The sequence below is a fragment of the Schistocerca americana genome, chromosome 2, assembly GCF_021461395.2.
Source record: "Schistocerca americana isolate TAMUIC-IGC-003095 chromosome 2, iqSchAmer2.1, whole genome shotgun sequence".
In the NCBI taxonomy this organism is placed as follows: domain Eukaryota; kingdom Metazoa; phylum Arthropoda; class Insecta; order Orthoptera; family Acrididae; genus Schistocerca; species Schistocerca americana.
Genome location: NC_060120.1, coordinates 798114568 through 798133842, shown reverse-complemented (window position 1 = coordinate 798133842; position 19275 = coordinate 798114568). Strand labels below are relative to the sequence as shown.

Genomic DNA, 19275 nt, shown 5'->3' with positions numbered 1-19275 from the left:
GCACTCTCCATACAGTTACATGGTCAACGTTACCATGTACAGCAGCAACTTCTCTGATGCTGACATTAGGGTTATCGTCAACTGCACGAAGAATTGCCTCATCCATTGCAGGTGTCCTCGTCATTCTAGGTCTTCCCCAGTCACGAGTCATAGGCTGGAATGTTCTGTGCTCCCTAAGATGCCGATGAATTGCTTCAAACGTCTTCCTGTCGGGACACCTTCGTTCTGGAAATCTGTATCGATACAAACGTACCGCTCCACGGCTATTGCCCCATGCTAATCCATACATCAAATGGGCATCTGCCAACCCCGCATTTGTAAACATTGCACTGACTGCAAAACCATGTTCGTGATGTACACTAACCTGTTGATGCTACGTACTGATGTGCATGATGCTAGTACTGTAGAGCAATGAGTTGCATGTCAACATAAGCACCGAAGTCAACATTACCTTCCTTCAATTGGGCCAACTGGCGGTGAATGGAGGAAGTACAATACATACTGATGAAACTAAAATGAGCTCTAACATGGAAATTAAGTGTTTCCGGACATATGTCCACATAACATCTTTTCTTTATTTGTGTGTAAGGAATGTTTCCTGAAAGTTTGGCGATACCTTTTTGTAACACCCTGTAGAATAACTTTGTTCATAAGTCACTGCACAGAGAATAACACAGAACTACTAACAACTGCCATGAAGACATGCACATAGTGACATCTGTAGTCACAAGAGGCATTACATGTTGAAAGACTGTTCTGATTGCCAAGTCACTTACATCTGCAGTTATTGATAACTGTGTGTAAGGGAGCGGATGCATCAGAGTTGTCATCTGAGTAAGGCAGTCTTTTATTTTACAAAGGCTGTCTGGATGTCAGTAACCCATAGCAGCTTCTGTTTGCTGTTAGTGTTTTTGCCTTTGAGTGCTTCCATCAATGGGGTCTGCATGATAGATGCTTAAGGTAGTTAAAACTGGTAAAAATTTATCATTCCCAGGAATCAGTGTAATTCATGGTAGTCCTGGGAAGAAAGTAATTGATGGATCAGTTTGGTTCATTGTGTCATTGGGGGGATGCCAGTGCTGGAAACCATGTAACCCAGAAAAATAACTTCAGTTTGTCACAGCCCAAGTTTTTCATCCTTGATAACAACCCTGTTCGTGGAAGTCACATCAAGAACTTGTTTGGTGACTGGTTGTTTGTGTTGTCCTCATCATTTCATCACCATTAATGAAACTGGTGAGATTGGACTGAGCGAAGGTTGGGCTTTTTGGGTGTCATTATATTGCAAGAAAATGAGAATGTCATCCAGGTATGAATAGCACAAGTGGAATACAAGGAGAATGCTATTTGAGAATCATTCTCATGTCTAGGCTGTGTATGTATATTAATTTAACTACTAATTTAACTACAAAGTTTTTCTATTTGTGTGTTTGTGCTAAGCAACAATGATGTTGCTATTGTCTGACTACATCACATGTCCTAAGCTCTGAATATATGCTGTCATTGGTTGGCAGGATAATGTGACATGAGCTATGATTGGCTGATAAAAGCATGATGCAATCTCGATTTCAGTACTTCAGAAGCCATTGTGCTATACTTGGTGGAATTCATATTTATGCTTTTGTAATATGTAAATACGCAGTGTGAAGGTTGCTGCACATTGAATATCTTTGCAAAATGTGTTATTTTTTGCTGGGTTTCATTTCCCAAAGTGCTGGGAAGTTCTGTGCCCATGTATAAAATCTTCATCATTCAAAAGAGTGATAAAATTTACTGCTCTGAAGGAAAGTATATTGTTAGTTAACATGAAAAAAAAACTGCTTTCACTGGGAATATAGTGTATTTTCACCTGAAAAAAAGTTTATTTTTAAACAGGAAATCAAGGAAAAATTCAGGATTTTTTTTTTCACATATACATCCTGATAAAAAGATATTCAAACAGGCCAAACAGGGTAATGATTGCTATCTTCTGAATGTCATCTGTGTGTATCAGTATTTGGTGATAAGCATGCTTATAGTCTAACATACTAAAGACAGACACATCTGCAGGATAGTGCTTAAAGTCCTTTATGTTAGGTATTGGGTAACTGTCAAAGATACTGTGTGCATTAAGGATTCTGTAATCACCACATAAGCACAGAACACCATCTTTTTTCAGTGCTAATTTGATGAGTGAAGGCTATGGCCTGTCCAAGGCTCCAGCTATTCCTGCTTTAAAAGTTCATCAACCACTGTCTTCACTATGCAAAGCTTATCAGGTGTGATCTGACATGGTCTGTGCTGAACGAGGGGCCTTTGTATGATAAAGATTCAATGTAATGTACTGTTTGTGACCCCACAGTGGGGGAAAGTCACATATAAATGGCCTGTGGGTGACTGCAGATGCAGAATGGATAGGATAGGGGAGGGGTTGGACGTGCACATGTGGTGAGCACGTTACTGACCTCATTGAAATCTGAAGGTAGCATAGACAGTGGCATTCACAGCGAGGTGGGTAGAGGCGCGTTGGGGCTGTGTGGTGTCGGCATGGTGGAGTCATCGAAGACACACTTTGGTGAGCTCATCAAACACTGTTTGTATTAAGTATCAAAGCTTAATTTTATCCATTTTCAGGTGAAGAGATTCTAAGCTTTCTTTGATATAATGGTTTTGTTGAATTTGTTCAAGTGAGGTGACAAGGTCAAGGAGGCAATGATATTGTTCATCTGTATTGGGACTGTGTCATTCTTCAGTAGGGAGGGATGTGGAGACATTGTGTTGCTGCTGAAGGAGGGCATGGCTGATGACACTGGAGACTACATGGCCAATGTCATACTGGATGAGCATGCCTTTGGTTAAACCTGGTAGTAGACTGTAATAATGGAGGAAATCAGCTCCAAAAACTGGTTTGGTAACTTCTGGAATTTGAAAATTCCATGTAAAAGTTATTTCGAAGTTAAGGTTCAATGAGCATGTTTCCGAGCTGTAAACAGTAAGGGTAGAATAGCTCACCACACCAAGTTGGACAACTGTTGAACTGTAGGCTGAGGTGTTGGTGGTCCGAGGTGCTGCACTAATGTCTGAGCAGAAGATGATCAAATAGTATTGTTGTCTGATTATGTCAAGGATGTAGAGCCTGCTGGTATTCCTGGAAGATGTGGTGCATGGTGAACCCTTGATTCATGAAACAAGGTGACTTGAGTCAGTGTTGCAATTCAGTGTGCCTACTGCGAGCCACCCAAATCAGCTGGGCTGTGACAGGGCATATGACAGTGGTAGGTAGCATCACTGAATTGTTCGTGATACTAGCAGCAGTGCAGGTCAGCAACCAGTGCAGCATGATTATCACTTGTTTGTTTTGTTTTCTCAGATGGATGGTGGTCACTGTTCTGGGTGGGGGCTGTGATGTCGCAGTCAGCATTCGTTGTGTGCGGTGTGATCAGTTTGGCAAGTGCTGGAAGCAGTGCACAGTGGGACATGTGGTGCTGGCTCCAAGCAGTGGTCTGCAGCTCATGGTCTAGTGGCTAGCATTGCTGCCTCTGGATCATGGGGTGCCAGTTATGATTCACAGCTGGGTTACAAATTTTTGCCACTTGGGGACTTGGTATTTGCATTTCCTCGTTATTCCGGGAAGTGGCAAGACTGGACAGCGAAACGGTTGGGAATTTGTATGGGTGCTGATAACCATGCCCCCCATGAACCAAATACCATCACCATCATGACAACTTGAAACTGGGGTGGGAGATTGGCTACCCACGATGTCCACAATGTACAATCAGATAGTAGTTGTAGGCCGACTGAAGTTCATAACTGCTGCCACAGTTGCTACAGCATATCGTTCATTAAATGTTCATTATGGTTACATGTGTAATTGTTCTTCCAGCATTCTGGAGCAATGTTGCAGGAGTGTTGATCTCACTGTTCAATATTTATTTTCTGTGGAGTTGGCAAGATGATATCACTAATCACATCTCCCGTATTGGTTAGAGGCATGATGTGGCTGCATCACTCATGATGTTATGGACACCGAGGATGCTATCGACAATGGCGAATCATGTGAAGGCTTGATCTGAGCAAAATACTGCAAGCTTTGATTGAACACCAAATCATGAAGGGTTTAAATCAGTGTTTGATTACTTCTGCTGCCAAAAAGCATGTGGGGGGATAAGGTAGTTGAAGGTCCCATTGCTGCACATGGTGCGGTTGGTACCTGTCAGCAAACCATGTGATTGCTTGGGGGCTCTGGTGGTACCAATTCGAAATTTGGATCACATGGTGTGGTAGACACATTTTTCATGGAAAGTGGTCATATATATGAGATATCATGAGATCAATGCTTAATATGTACCACACGAGAAGGGATGATGGTGTCAAAGTCACACAGTAAGTCCATGGTAGGACTCCATTGCTTGGCATTGATATTGTTTGTTCATTCACTGCACTGATGAGTGTGACTGTCACAACTCACTAGAACAATTCATTGGAAGGTTGGTTGTGAAGCACTGTATGATTTAGCATTGTGCTTCTGGTTGAACATTGGGAATTGTGATGCACAATGGTTGCATGTTGGTTGCATTGTTGCTGCACAATATCTAGTTGAGGACATATTTGCCATAATTCGCAGTCTCACTGACTAGTCACACCCACCTGATGTCATACTACATCCAATCCCTACACACATAAGAGGAACTGCATGCAACATGATTGCTTTTCGACCAGTTCCAGCAGTTCACTTTCAGCCATCACTGGCGTCTTCAGCGCATCTTCTTGACGTAAGTTCAGCTTGACAATGCTGGACTCTGCAATTGCATATTCCATTTCAACTGACTTCAACTACAATCTGAAAGGTGTTGGTACCCTGCCTTCTTGTCTCCCAGTGCCCACGCTCTGACATGGATGGCCTCTGCAAGACCACAACCATGGGAGTTCACCCTGGCAAATAAATTACCACCTCATGTTGGTCACACTTCCCCTCAATATATGCTGTTTCTTTGATCAGACCAAAGTCTCTCTGGGATGTGTGGCTGCTAAATCTTGACATCTTAGCCACCGATATCCCACCCCTGTGTCTCTGCTCTCACCATTACCATCCCGTGCAGACACATTGGACAATCCCCATGGAAGCTACAACTGTACTACCACTTGTTCCACACTCATACCATGCCCACCATGACTTCGAGAACCAGCTCAGTCATGTTTTGTGAAAGTATCAGCCACAGCACAATTGGTCATGCGCATCTGTGCTGCATCACTTTGTGAAATGGCACGGTTGTGTCAAGTACCAGCTGTGTCATGACCAACCCTATGAAGGGCTATGCACCCCCCCTCCCCCTCCTCCCCTCCCCCCTCCCCCCCCCCCCTCCCCGTAAAAAAAAAAAAAATTACTCCCACCTTTGCTTCCACCGTTCGAAACATTTCTTAGTCATAGTTAGAAATGGCTGAAAGCTCCTCCTCATTTTCTTCTTGACTTCTTCAATGTTGTTAAACTAGTGTCCTTTCATGCCACTTTTCGTGTGTGGAAATAAGAAAATGTCTCATGGAGCCAGGCCAGGTGAATGAGGTGCATGGGGCAGCAGAACCATGCCATTTTTAGCCAAAAACTGTCTAACAGAGATGGCTGTGTGCAGGTGCATTGTTGTGGTGGAAAAACCAGTTTTGTGTCTGCCGCAAATCAGATCTCTTTTGATGAACACTGTTTCACAAACTTCTTAAATTGCTCTGTGAGCACAAGCTCTCACATTCATGGATTTGGGCAGCTGGCAGATGTCAAGAACAAGGTTTGCCATCAATCGACATGTCACCATTTTTAAATTGAGCAAACCAGTCATACACTTGAGTTTTTCCCATAGTGCTATCTTGGTAAGATGTTTTCAAGATTAAAACAGTTTCAGTAGCATTTTTACTGAGTATTAAGCAAAGATTCACAGCTGCATGTTGTTCCCCTAAACTTGCCATCATAAAAGATGAAACAAGAACAAAGCAGTGCTAGCAAAAACAATCACTGCAGATGAACAGAACAAACCTGGCTGACAACACAGATGGCACTGCTGGAAATGAGTTGTGCTACACACACCTAGCAGCAGAAATGCATACTACACAAACTCGGCACATGGCAATGTTATTCCAGTCTTTTTCGGGTAACCCCTCATACTTATCTGTACCCACCATTTCAGCAGTTGCAAACCCCACTCTCATCTTCCATTCAGTGCTCTGCACTCCAGGAGGAGGAGGGTGTCTCTGTGAGGACACTCTGTGTGATGCACATAGCTGACATTATTATAACTGAAATATCTGTGACTTGACCAAAGACTGCAGTTTGTTCTGAGTCATGTTCAATGTAAGTCACATCTCTGTATGGATGATTCAATAAAGTATAGTTAGCTGTAACTGCCTGAGGTATCTATGTAGGAAAGTTGTCCACATTTTTTTACTTACTTGTGTTACAATTTTCTTTTTAGTGGAGGCTGTTGTCATTTATCAGTTTTTAAAATTCTTAGTACAGGTCGTCTACCTCCTTGTCAGAATGTGGGCACATGTTAGTTAGTATGATATAAATTTGACGTTGATACAATATTCAAAATATTAGTTGCACATTGCTAATCCTTGTTTACAATTTCTATACTGAAATCATTATACACAGACTCTTATTTTAAATTTTTTATTGCTACTTCAAATTTTCAATAAATACATTCACATCATTATCTGTGCTATCTGTGATTGTGACTTTGATGGTTTGTCATTTCCACACACACATATTAGATGCCAAGGCAAACATTAGCAATATAATGACCTAAGATCTTTTTCATAGTGACAGAACCAGTTGTTGCAGATGAAAGAAAATATATTTTGCTTATATTGCAGGTCTTGCATTATGTATCAAGCATCTTGTGAGAAATAAAATGTCTGAGAAACCTAATAAGGACTGTAAAAGGCACAATACATTTATTATAATGTAACAATTATTAAGATTAATGAATGGAAAATGATTAAGAAAACAAATTTAAAATGTATCAACCTGCTTTTTATGTCTTTCTGCCTTAAAGCCAGTCAGTTTTGATTGTTTTACTGAGGAAAGTTTGTTCAATAGTTTCCAGATATTTTTAGGAGACAAACAGGGGCATTATTTGTAGATAAAATGAACTTTATTGTGTAACACACTTAACTAAATTTCTTAAGTGTAATCATTTATTGGAATATGATGTTTCAGAGGATGAGATTTTATATAGTGATTTAAAATAATATAGGAACTACACTATAGTGAAGATAAGTATACATACAGTGATCTTGTAATCACCAAAATTAGTTTCCTCCAACTATAGACAGTACCCAATAACAGGGCAACTGCTTAACAAAAACTAACTACTTTGTTGTGAGATTCTTAAAGCAACCATGATGTTGATATCAAATGAAAGTTTCTAGAAATTCTTACAGATTAATTAACTGTGGGTGTATTTTTAGTAATGTGGTCATTCTTCAGTGTTAAAAGTATTATTGTCATTAGACTATAAGAAATTTATGTAACTGTCAGAGTTGATTTGTACAGTGTTTCATGTACATAAGTAATTAAGTGGCACTTCAGTTTTTCAATTTTATGAAAAACAATATCTGCTGAATAGCACAGCAGTGAAAAGAAAACAGCAATCAATGTTCAATATTTTAATTTCTTCTTCTACAGATTGTGACATTGGTATTCTGGACTATATATTCAATAGATCGTGAACTCATATTGCCTAAAGCACTGGACGCCTTTTTGCCTCTTTGGTTAAATCATGCACTGCACACAAATATTACTGTTGCTGCATTTACTGAGATGTTAATAACATTTCACTGGTATCCTGCGTCACGACGGACTACTGTGTATGGTATTGCAGCAATTACGGTGGCTTATGGTGTATGGTATGTAACTGAATTATAATGAGTTTCCCTACAGGAATGAATCATACTTAATGAGACTGTTCCTATCAACCACTTGTTTCTTTATGTTATGTAAATGATTTCCCATGTTTTCTAGATAATAAGCATCTGATCACTTTTTTTATCTGCTCACTCACCTAATTGACAGTATGCTAAACAACTGACTTTTCCAAGTGGTCACGGTATCCAGTATCCACTCACGACGAAAATTAAAAATCTCTCTACCACAGGGATCAGTTCTTGCTCTACTTTTCTTCAATTTATACAATGCAGGCATGACAAAAAAACAAAATCAAGGAAGTTTGGTTACGCTGATGACAGGGACCTGCAACAAGGCATTCCTCAATTCACCAATCAGAAGAAACCCCAATGGAGGACCTAGATGTAGTGGATAGTGCTTTTGCAAATGTTGGCCCCAAGCATATGCCACAAAAATGAAGGTTTCCTGCTTCCACCTAAGTAATTAACTTTCCAGAAGAAATCAAAAACTACACTAACTCATAATAAACCACCAAAGCACCTGGGGGTAACCCATGATAGAACTCTGCATTTCAGAGAGCATCTAACAAAAACAGCCAAAAAACTGAAAACGAGAAACAACATAATTCAAAAGTTATGTGGTACAACCTGAGGAATATCAGCATCCAACTTTGTTCTTCTGCTCTGGGTCTTGTCTTCTTAGCTGCTGAATATTGTGCTCATAAGTCTAAGAGATAGATGTCCAAATAAATAACGCCATTCGAATGATTGCAGGTAGTGTTAAGGGGAGCCGGAACAATCCATCTCCTCCATGTTAATTTTAGATAATACACTCCTGGAAATTGAAATAAGAACACCGTGAATTCATTGTCCCAGGAAGGGGAAACTTTATTGACACATTCCTGGGGTCAGATACATCACATGATCACACTGACAGAACCACAGGCACATAGACACAGGCAACAGAGCATGCACAATGTCGGCACTAGTACAGTGTATATCCACCTTTCGCAGCAATGCAGGCTGCTATTCTCCCATGGAGACGATCGTAGAGATGCTGGATGTAGTCCTGTGGAACGGCTTGCCATGCCATTTCCACCTGGCGCCTCAGTTGGACCAGCGTTCGTGCTGGACGTGCAGACCGCGTGAGACGACGCTTCATCCAGTCCCAAACATGCTCAATGGGGGACAGATCCGGAGATCTTGCTGGCCAGGGTAGTTGACTTACACCTTCTAGAGCACGTTGGGTAGCACGGGATACATGCGGACGTGCATTGTCCTGTTGGAACAGCAAGTCCCCTTGCCGGTCTAGGAATGGTAGAACGATGGGTTCGATAACGGTTTGAATGTACCGTGCACTATTCAGTGTCCCCTCGATGATCACCAGTGGTGTACGGCCAGTGTAGGAGATCGCTCCCCACACCATGATGCCGGGTGTTGGCCCTGTGTGCCTCGGTCGTATGCAGTCCTGATTGTGGCGCTCACCTGCACGGCGCCAAACACGCATACGACCATCATTGGCACCAAGGCAGAAGCGACTCTCATCGCTGAACACGACACGTCTCCATTCGTCCCTCCATTCACGCCTGTCGCGACACCACTGGAGGCGGGCTGCACGATGTTGGGGCGTGAGCGGAAGACGGCCTAACGGTGTGCGGGACCGTAGCCCAGCTTCATGGAGACGGTTGCGAATGGTCCTCGCCCATACCCCAGGAGCAACAGTGTCCCTAATTTGCTGGGAAGTGGCGGTGCAGTCCCCTACGGCACTGCGTAGGATCCTAAGGTCTTGGCGTGCATCCGTGCGTCGCTGCGGTCCGGTCCCAGGTCGACGGGCACGTGCACCTTCCGCCGACCACTGGCGACAACATCGATGTACTGTGGAGACCTCACGCCCCACGTGTTGAGCAATTCGGCGGTACGTCCACCCGGCCTCCCGCATGCCCACTATACACCCTCGCTCAAAGTCCGTCAACTGCACATACGGTTCACGTCCACGCTGTCGCGGCATGTTACCAGTGTTAAAGACTGCGATGGAGCTCCGTATGCCACGGCAAACTGGATGACACTGACGGCGGCGGTGCACAAATGCTGCGCAGCTAGCGCCATTGGACGGCCAACACCGCGGTTCCTGGTGTGTCTGCTGTGCCGTGCGTGTGATCATTGCTTGTACAGCCCTCTCGCAGTGTCCGGAGCAAGTATGGTTGGTCTGACACACCGGTGTCGATGTGTTCTTTTTTCCATTTCCAGGAGTGTAGAAGGAACATTTTTTCTAAAACCATTAAACATATTGCTCTGAAATTTGCACTACATGTTCAGTGAATATTTCTCTACAAAATTATAGTGCCATGTTAAGAAATATTTATTGGTTTTTGTTTTACAATTTTTTTAAGTAGCTGCTTATTTTTTTCTGTAAAACTTTGCACTTTTTCTTCTATAACTCTTCAATTACACTTTTTTTTTACAATTTCTTATAAAAATGAAGGAAAAGAAGTAAACAATATTGTGTATAAATTTCATTGATATACTGTGAGCAGTTTTTGAGGAAATGTTCCTCAAATATGAAAAGTTTAAAGTTATGGGAAATGGCTTCCAAGGTTTTTTAATACATTCCTGCCCCATATCATCGATTATCAGCATCCTCTTCTTTTTCCAGTGTTAGTTTCCCTTTCGATGGTATTTATTTCCCTTTTTCTGCATGTTGTAGGCTTTTGTCTCTTCCTCCTGCACCTCTTAGTCTCTCTTCATCAATTAGGCGCATTGTTGAAATGGTGTTGTGTCCTGGTTGGAGACCTAAACGTTTCAGCACATCAGATTTGTTAATGTTTCCTTCATTGTATGTTGCCACTCCATCATACACTCCAAATTGCAATGTTTTTATCTGTACAAACACATTTTGGGAATCCTAATCCAAATTAAATTACTTACACTTTCAATTGGATTTTGTGTTTTCCCATGTAAACACTTTACCAATAAACTTGGCTGTGATAAATCTCTGAATCGAGCCTCCATGCACCTCTGCACATGTCAAATGCACTCCTGTTTTTTAATGTGAATGTCATTCCCATAAGGTTTGAGTTCCTCTACAGCTTTATATCCTTTAGAATCACCATCTCCTAGATAGCTAGTGTATCATACATTATACCACTCCTGTGATCTGGAAAAAATTGCTTTCCCTCCCTCTACTTCCATCGCTCCACTCGTGCCGTGAAAGTTTGCTTCACAACTTTCACTATGTTTGTCCTTGGTATTGCCCTTAAATCTACAATGTTTTGAGAGAATAGCAACATCAATTACTTTGCAACTGTCTCCACTGGTAGCTGTCATAACTCCATTTAGAGATTTATGACCTCTATGTTGCCATCATCCATCTAAAGCAACAGATAAATCTCTACAATTCCCACTATCTGTCACAGCTTCATCAACTGATTTCTTCATTGTTGCTTGAGCAATATCTTCAGCAGAAGATCCCACCAATTCATTATAAAATCCAAACTTGGTTGGTGGTTTTGGCAAGTTCATAATTCCACATAACATTGTCCCTGCAGCACTGCCCTTGCCAATGCAATGCAAGCCATACACTAGCCTAACATTTATATCATACACCTTCTTTCCACTATTACCACTATGAAAAATGCTGTTAGAATAGGAAAAAGAAACTTCTGCGGTGCATTTGTTACACTTCAATAACATTTTACATGCCAAACCAATGTGTGAAGTTATTTTCAATTCCAGTTCTCTTCCTTTGCAAACTTGGTGTAATATGTTTTGTTTCAAAATATTAGAGAGCAAGGAAATGTTAATTATTTCATTCACATCATTACTGTCACTTTCATAGTTTTCAAATTTTTCTTTGTGGTCACAAAGTTTCTTGCTGGAAGAAGTTCTATCACATTCATTTGGAGTAGGCGGTGAAGCAGTCTGAGCAGCATCTCCCTTCAAAACAACAAAAGATTTCTTCTTCCACTCATTGTGCCTTTTCTTAAACACTCAATTGCTCAAACTGGGCATATTGATATCCACAAACCAAACATGTAAAACAGGTATGAGGAAAATTCATCAAATACGCAAAATTGAACAGCTAAACAACACAAAGCAAACTCCCCAAATCAACACATACAGTATAGTCTTTATGTTTACCGATATGAACAGTCACTTGTCACAGAGATAAAGCCAGGGAGGTGTGGGCTCCTGCAGGAATGCAAGTAACCTAATTTTTTTTTCTTCTTTTTTTTTAAGAAATATATATCTTCAGCAACTACCACCCAATGTGCATTCTATCCATGCACCAATTTGCAAGGTGAAATTCTTGAAACAGTGCCTTTTATGGCTGATGAAATGAAGGGATCACAATGCCCAGTCAGTCTGTATATAATCACAATGACAGAATTTTCCAACTGGAGAAACAGCTTTCGGAACCAATGACACCGATTTAGAAACTACAAACTGGGACATTATCAGGAAGCATTTCAAAACAAAATCACTGTAACTTGCACAGAAACATTCTATCTGCTGGTGTCATAATTTCAAACAGACTGCAGAGAAGTGCACATTGCCATGTTCATTTATTTCTCAACAGTCTGCCAACACTCAGAAGGAAAACTAGTATGTGACTTGTTCAGCGTGGCACACAGTGAGGAGGCTGAATCATCTCACTGCATCTTCATAATGGATTGCAACAAACATCATTGATGTGTCTGGGACAGACATTTCTGTATTCCCAGCAACAACACTGGATCACGAAAACATTCAAGGTGGAACATCTGAACCACTTGCATCCACAGACTGTTTTTCCAATATTCATCCACCAGGATGAAATACTGATGTTCCAAGAGCTAGAACATATCAGTACAGTTTTCAAGAATGCTATCCATGAAAAATTTGTGTGTCAGGGCCCAAAGCATTTAGTGCGACACGAATGTATTTTTGAGTCTGAGCAGCACTCTCAGTACAGGACTGAGAGCTTTTAAAACCAAGAGCCTGAGGTCAACAAGACCATATCACTTGCAGACCATGTGGCAGCAAAGACTTCAAGTCAGTATTGTGATTTAGCACTCAGTCACTTTTTATGTGAGTTCTATTTGATTTAAGTCTTGAAAGTTGCAGACATTTACTCATTGTACTGTTTGCAATGCAAGTTGGTAAGCAGCTCTAATGGTGTGAGTGCCTGGATTAAAAGCTGGGATCTACTCAAGCTTTGATTAAGGGCTCTCACCAGCCTGCATCTGTGGCGCAGTTTACATTTCAAGCAGCCATTCACCTGGATGGTGGTGTGTAAGGATCCAGCCATTGACCTGGTGTAACAACAAGTGTGATTGACTCAGCAGGTGACACATTTGTATTGATCCACAGTGAAACCTCAGTGATGCAGAGCCCACTGCATTTGTAATTGATAATGTTGTTAGGTCAACACATGAACATGGAGGGGTTGACTGATGCAGAGCTCGAGATTCAACAATGGTGTTTGAATGGTGTGCTGCACCAACATTGTACTCTGTTGTCAGATCTGCCTCAGATCACTGTCTATCCTGGATTACACAGGTGTGGATCCTCCGACCTATATGTTTTGTGATGAGTCGTGGATGTCCAGTATCATACAGCCTATGCGTTGTACCACCACCCTCCAACCACTTTCCATAGGTGCTCATGATAGTATTATACAAACACCAGACAAGCTTCACCATTTCAGAGATTCTCATTTCCAGCTGCAGCGCCACAACAATGTGCCCTTTGTCAAAACCACTTATATCAGTGAATTTCTGCATTTCGGCCCATATATTCATTATAATGACTGCCCATTCATCTCTCTGCCACTTAAATTCTTTCCTTACTGGATCATGTGCCCACAACACCACTAGGAGCCATTCAACCTCACGGTGTGCAGTGGTCATAATGTTTTGGCTCATCAGAGAATATTGTAGTACGAATCATTGTGCTGAAGTGAAACCTTTAACAAATTCATCACTTTTCTGTAATGAAAATCTTTTTATGATCACTGAATGCTCCTACATCCTTTTTGCTTAGGTGTGAATGATGAAACCTATAATAAAAGCTAAACTGGGTGCGATCTTTACCAGTGGTGTGTTCTTATCTGAATCATTTCGTAGGTTTACAACAAATATTTAAATTCAGTAAGACATATTTGTGACTTATCAGCCATTTACATTTCGTTTCATGCTTATGGTGTTCCAGTCTGCATGAGAACATGGCTATGCAATATTCTCAGGAACAATGATCTCTAATAAATAATTACTTATGCAGGGGCAATATACATGTCTCTTTCAAAATTTCAGCTTTTTCTCTACATACTACTATGATGGAAGATGGCTCTATCCAATATATGGAGTTTTGGACTGGACCCAGCGTATTTGTTTCTCAGCTGTAATATTTATAGCATGGATACTGATGTCTTTGTTTGGTGAATATCTGAATTCGCAAATATGGGGTAACTATCCAGCTTGTTTAACATATTTATGCAAATAATGTCTACATTTTCTTTATATAAGTAACCTGTAAACAATGTTGAGAATAACTTGGATATTGTTTGCAGGCCATGAAATACAGAAGATGAAAGCAAAGGATTTGTCAAAACAAAAGAAACACAGATAGAGTTCCAAACACAATTTTATTATTGTGAACAACTTTACAAATGACACAAAATTGTAGCAGTAATTGACCAGTTCCATTTCTGATATTTCAAATTTAATATGTGATTACTTTGTTAATTCTTAAGGTATCCTTGCTGTTATTGTTGTGGATTTTATTGGATTTAAGAAGCAACTTATGTTATGAATGTACAAATGTGGAGAGGTGGAAATAAGAGATACAACAGTTTTCTTCCATAGACTTGTTGGTGTAGTATTTTTATTCTATCCAACAAATATTGCACATACAACTGAAATAGTTAAATATTGGACATGTGTCTATCAGGACATATTACTTCTCCATACAAAAAGATGGAAACAATATAATAGAAGGAAACATTCCACGTGGGAAAAATTATAAAAATTATCGACCTGCCAGTGCTTTCATACAAAAAGATGGAAATATTTACAAGTCAAGTAATTTTCATTTTACATTTTCTTGTAAAGTTTTCTCAGTGAATCCTTAGGTAAATATTCAAATGCTATTTTAAGTGACACTCAACATATTGCAAATTATTCATTTTTCATTACATACACAGAAACATTTACTTTTAACTTGCTGAAGTAAGTATGTAAAAGCTGTGGTCAATGCAATATGCCTTTACATTAATATTTAAATCGTTAAATTAATTGAATTTCCTTGAGTTGTATTTTATAGACATTTTTTACCAAGTGCAACATTTCTCTCTAACACTGTCTACCTTTCAATTTTACAATATTCACACTTGCTCTTTATTTTATGCAGGATATCCATAAAAGAATGCCCCAGTTATAAAATTTAATACTATAAAATGTAAGTATTGTAGAATGTTGGTCCATGGCCAGCACTGAAGAGTAGCTAAAACAGTTTAAGGCCTACGTCCCTTTGTTCTTTTCTCACTTGCAGTACTACACATGCAAAATGATGACTTCTGAGCATGTTCCATTTTAGAACAGGAAAAAGAGAACTAATTTCTATTTTTTGGCAACCCTCTTTTTCATTCTTCCTGTATATGCTACAGTGAACAGGATCAGTCCTGTACATCCACTTACACTCCTTAACCCATCATGATAAGCACAAGTGGTGTCCTGTAATGGTATCACCACCGTTAGGTCTACTCAACCTTTTCCTGTCCATTCACATGTGCTGGTGACACGCATGTGCCCAGCGATGCCTTCTACATCTACATCTACATCCATACTCCGCAAGCCACCTGACGGTGTGTGGCGGAGGGTACTTTGAGTACCTCTATCGGTTCTCCCTTCTACTCCAGTCTCGTATTGTTCGTGGAAAGAAAGATTGTCGGTATGCCTGTGTGTGGGCTCTAGTCTCTCTGATTTTATCCTCATGGTCTCTTCGCAAGATATATGTAGGAGGGAGCAATATTCTGCTTGACTCCTCGGTGAAGGTATGTTCTCAAAACTTTAACAAAAGCCCATACTGAGCCACTGAGCGTCTCTCCTGCAGAGTCTTCCACTGGAGTTTATCTATCATTTCCGTAACACTTTCACAATTACTAAATGATCCTGTAACAAAGTGTGCTGCTCTCCATTGGATCTTCTCTATCTCTTCTATCAACCCTATCTGGTACGGATATTCAAGCAGTGGGCGAACAAGTGTACTGTAACTTACTTCCTTTGTTTACGGATTGCATTTCCTTAGGATTCTTCCAATGAATCTCAGTCTGGCATCTGCTTAACCGATGATCAACTTTATATGATCATTCCATTTTAAATCACTCCTAATGCCTACTCCCAGATAATTTATGGAATTAACTGCTTCCAGTTGCTGACCTGATATATTGTAGCTAAATGATAAAGGATCTTTCTTTCTATGTATTTGCAGCACATTACACTTGTCTACATTGAGATTCAATTGCCATTCCCTGCACCATGCATCAATTTGTTGCAGATCCTCCTGCATTTCAGTACAATTTTACATTGTTACAACCTCTCAATATACTACAGCATCATCCGCAAAAAGCCTCAGTGAACTTCCGATGTTATCCACAAGGTCATATATGTATATTGTGAATAGCAATGGTCAAATGACACTCTCCTGCAGAACACCTGAAATCCCTCTTACTTCGGAAGACTTCTCTTCATTGAGAATGACATGCTGCATTCTGTTATCTAGGAACTCTTCAATCCAATCACACAATTGGTCTGATAGTCCATATGCTCTTACTTTGTTCATTAAACGACTGTGTGGTACTGTATCGAACACCTTGTGGAAGTCAAGAAACATGACATCTACCTGGGAACCCATGTCTATGGCCCTCTGAGTCTCATGGACGAATGGCGCGAGCTGGGTTTCACATGATCATCTTTTTTTAAACCCATGCTGGTTCCTACAGAGTAGATTTCTAGTCTCCAGAAAAGTCATTATACCCGAACATAATATGTGTTCCAAAATTCTACAACTGATCGATGTTAGAGATATAGGTCTATAGTTCTGCACATCTGTTCGACATCCCTTCTTGAAAATGGGAATGACCTGTGCCCTTTTCCAATCCTTTGGAATTCTATGCTCTTCTAGAGACCTACGGAACACCACTGCAAGAAGGGGGGCAAGTTCCTTCATGTACTCTGTGTAAAATTGAACTGGTATCCCATCAGGTCCAGCAGCCTTTCCTCTTTTGAGCAATTTTAATTGTTTTTCTATCCCTCTGTCATCTATTTGGATATTTACCATTTTTGAACAGAGAAGAAACTACCATGCAGTCTTCCTTTGTGAAACAGCTTTGGAAAAAGACATTTAGTATTTCACCCTTTAGTCTGTTATCCTCTGTTTCAATACCATTTTGGTCACAGAGTGTCTGGACATTTTGTTTTGATCCACCTACTGCTTTGACATAAGACCAAAATTTCTTAGGATTTTCTGCCAAGTCAGTACATAGCACTTTACTTTCGAATTCATTGAATGCCTCTTGCATATCCCTCCTCACACTACATTTTGCTTCATGTAATTTTTGTTTGTGTGCAGGGGTTTGGCTATGTTTATGTTTGCTGTGAAGTTCCCATTGCTTCCGCAGCAGTTTTCTAACTCGGTTGTTGTACCACAGTGGCTCTTTTCCATCTCTTATGATCTTGCTTGGCGCATACTCATCTAATGCATATTGTATGATGGTTTTGAACTTTGTCCACTGATCCTCAACACTATCTGTACTTGAGACAAAACTTTTGTGTTGAGCCATCAAGTACTCTGAAATCTGCTTTTTGTCCCTTTTGCTAAACAGAAAAATCTTCCTACCTTGTTTAATATTTCCATTTATGGCTGAAATCATTGATGCAGTAACCGCTTTATGATCGCTGATTCCCTGTTCTGCGCTAACTGTTTTAAGTAGTTCTGGTCTGTTTGTCACCAGAAGGTCTAATATGTTATCGCCATGAGTTGGTTCTCTGTTTAACTGCTCAAGGTAGTTTTTAGATAATGTACTTGAAAAAATTTCACTGGATTCTTTGTCCCTGCCACCCATTATAAATGTTTGAGTCTCCCAGTCTATAGCTGGCAAATTAAAATCTCCACCCAGAACTATAACATGGTTGGAAAATCTACTCAAAACAGTTTCCAAATTTTCTTTCAGGTGCTCTGCCACAACAGTTGGTGAGCCAGGGGGCCTATAGAGACATCCAATTACCACGTTTGAGCCCACTTTAACCATGACCTTCACCCAAATTATTTCGCATTTCAGATCTTCTTCAATTTCCTTCGATACTATTTCACTTTTTATCGCTATAAACATGCCTCCCCCTTCACTGTCCAGTCTGTCTCTGTGTTATACATTCTAATCTGAGTTTAGAATTTCATTATTGTTTACATCTGGTTTCAGCCAACTTTCTGTCCCTAGTACTATGTGGGCATTGTGACTGTTTATTAATGAGAGCAGTTCTTTGACCTTTCTATAGATGCTCCTGCAGTTTACTATCACCACATTAATATTGTTATTCCCTGTTGCGTATTGCCTACTACTACCTTGTCGCATCTCAGGAGGCATCTTGTCGGGCCTAGGGAGGGAATTCTCTACCCTAAAAATCCATAGGTGCACTCCACACGTACTCCGCTACCCTTGTAGCTGCTTCCTGCGTGTAGTGCACGCCTGACCTATTCAGGGGGACCTTGCCATGGGTTACATGTCTGCTAGCACTGGACGCATGCCTAGTGTGCTTGCACACAAGTTTGCATGCCAAGCGCACCTGTCACATCAGTCACCCAGGATGGCTAAGTAATGATGCTGACCATGCTGTAACCCACGTGCCACCACCGTCCAATCCAAGCAGAGTTTTAGCCACTGGCAGTTGCTGGACTGCTGCAGGCAGCATTGCTTCGATGGACACAGTGAGCCTCCCCAGGCTACCTCCAATGCTGCCGCCGCCTCTCCCATCGCTGTCGCCAATGCCACCAGCACCACTGCTCTGATGTCACTGCTGAGGTTGCTGCTGCCACCACCCCTGCTGCCCCCACCACCACCACCATTTCCATGTGATGTAAGTGTTGCTGAAGTGTATTGTGCTAGTTGACAACTCTGTAGAACTTCCAACAAAGGGATATATTTGTCACCTAGAATAGAGTGAGACCTCTTTTTGTGTGCAACTGTTCAGTCTCAATCCAAGTTTTGTAACCATGCCTGATTTACAACCTTGCCAAACAGTGGAGAGGAGCAAATCAGCTCCCAATGCTGCATCTGTTGCCACAGAAGAGCTTGATTGAATCAGTTTTCTGTAACAGCAGATAAGCACCCTGACACTTGAAAAAATAGAGTTATAGGAGTGGCTTAATGTG

At 40.8% G+C, this 19275-nt stretch overlaps 1 protein-coding gene across 1 annotated transcript in view; it reads left to right on the top strand.

Moving 5' to 3' along the window:
• The window catches only part of LOC124595303 (androgen-dependent TFPI-regulating protein-like), a 58802-nt gene extending 44081 nt beyond the window's left edge, over positions 1-14721 (top strand). The window contains exons 3-5 of the mRNA XM_047133990.1: positions 7655-7875; positions 14163-14314; positions 14420-14721. Coding sequence (XP_046989946.1) covers positions 7655-7875; positions 14163-14314; positions 14420-14478 — 432 coding nt within the window. The 3' untranslated portion in view covers positions 14479-14721. The remainder of the gene's footprint in view (positions 1-7654; positions 7876-14162; positions 14315-14419) is intronic.
• The last annotated feature ends 4554 nt before the right edge of the window (positions 14722-19275 follow it).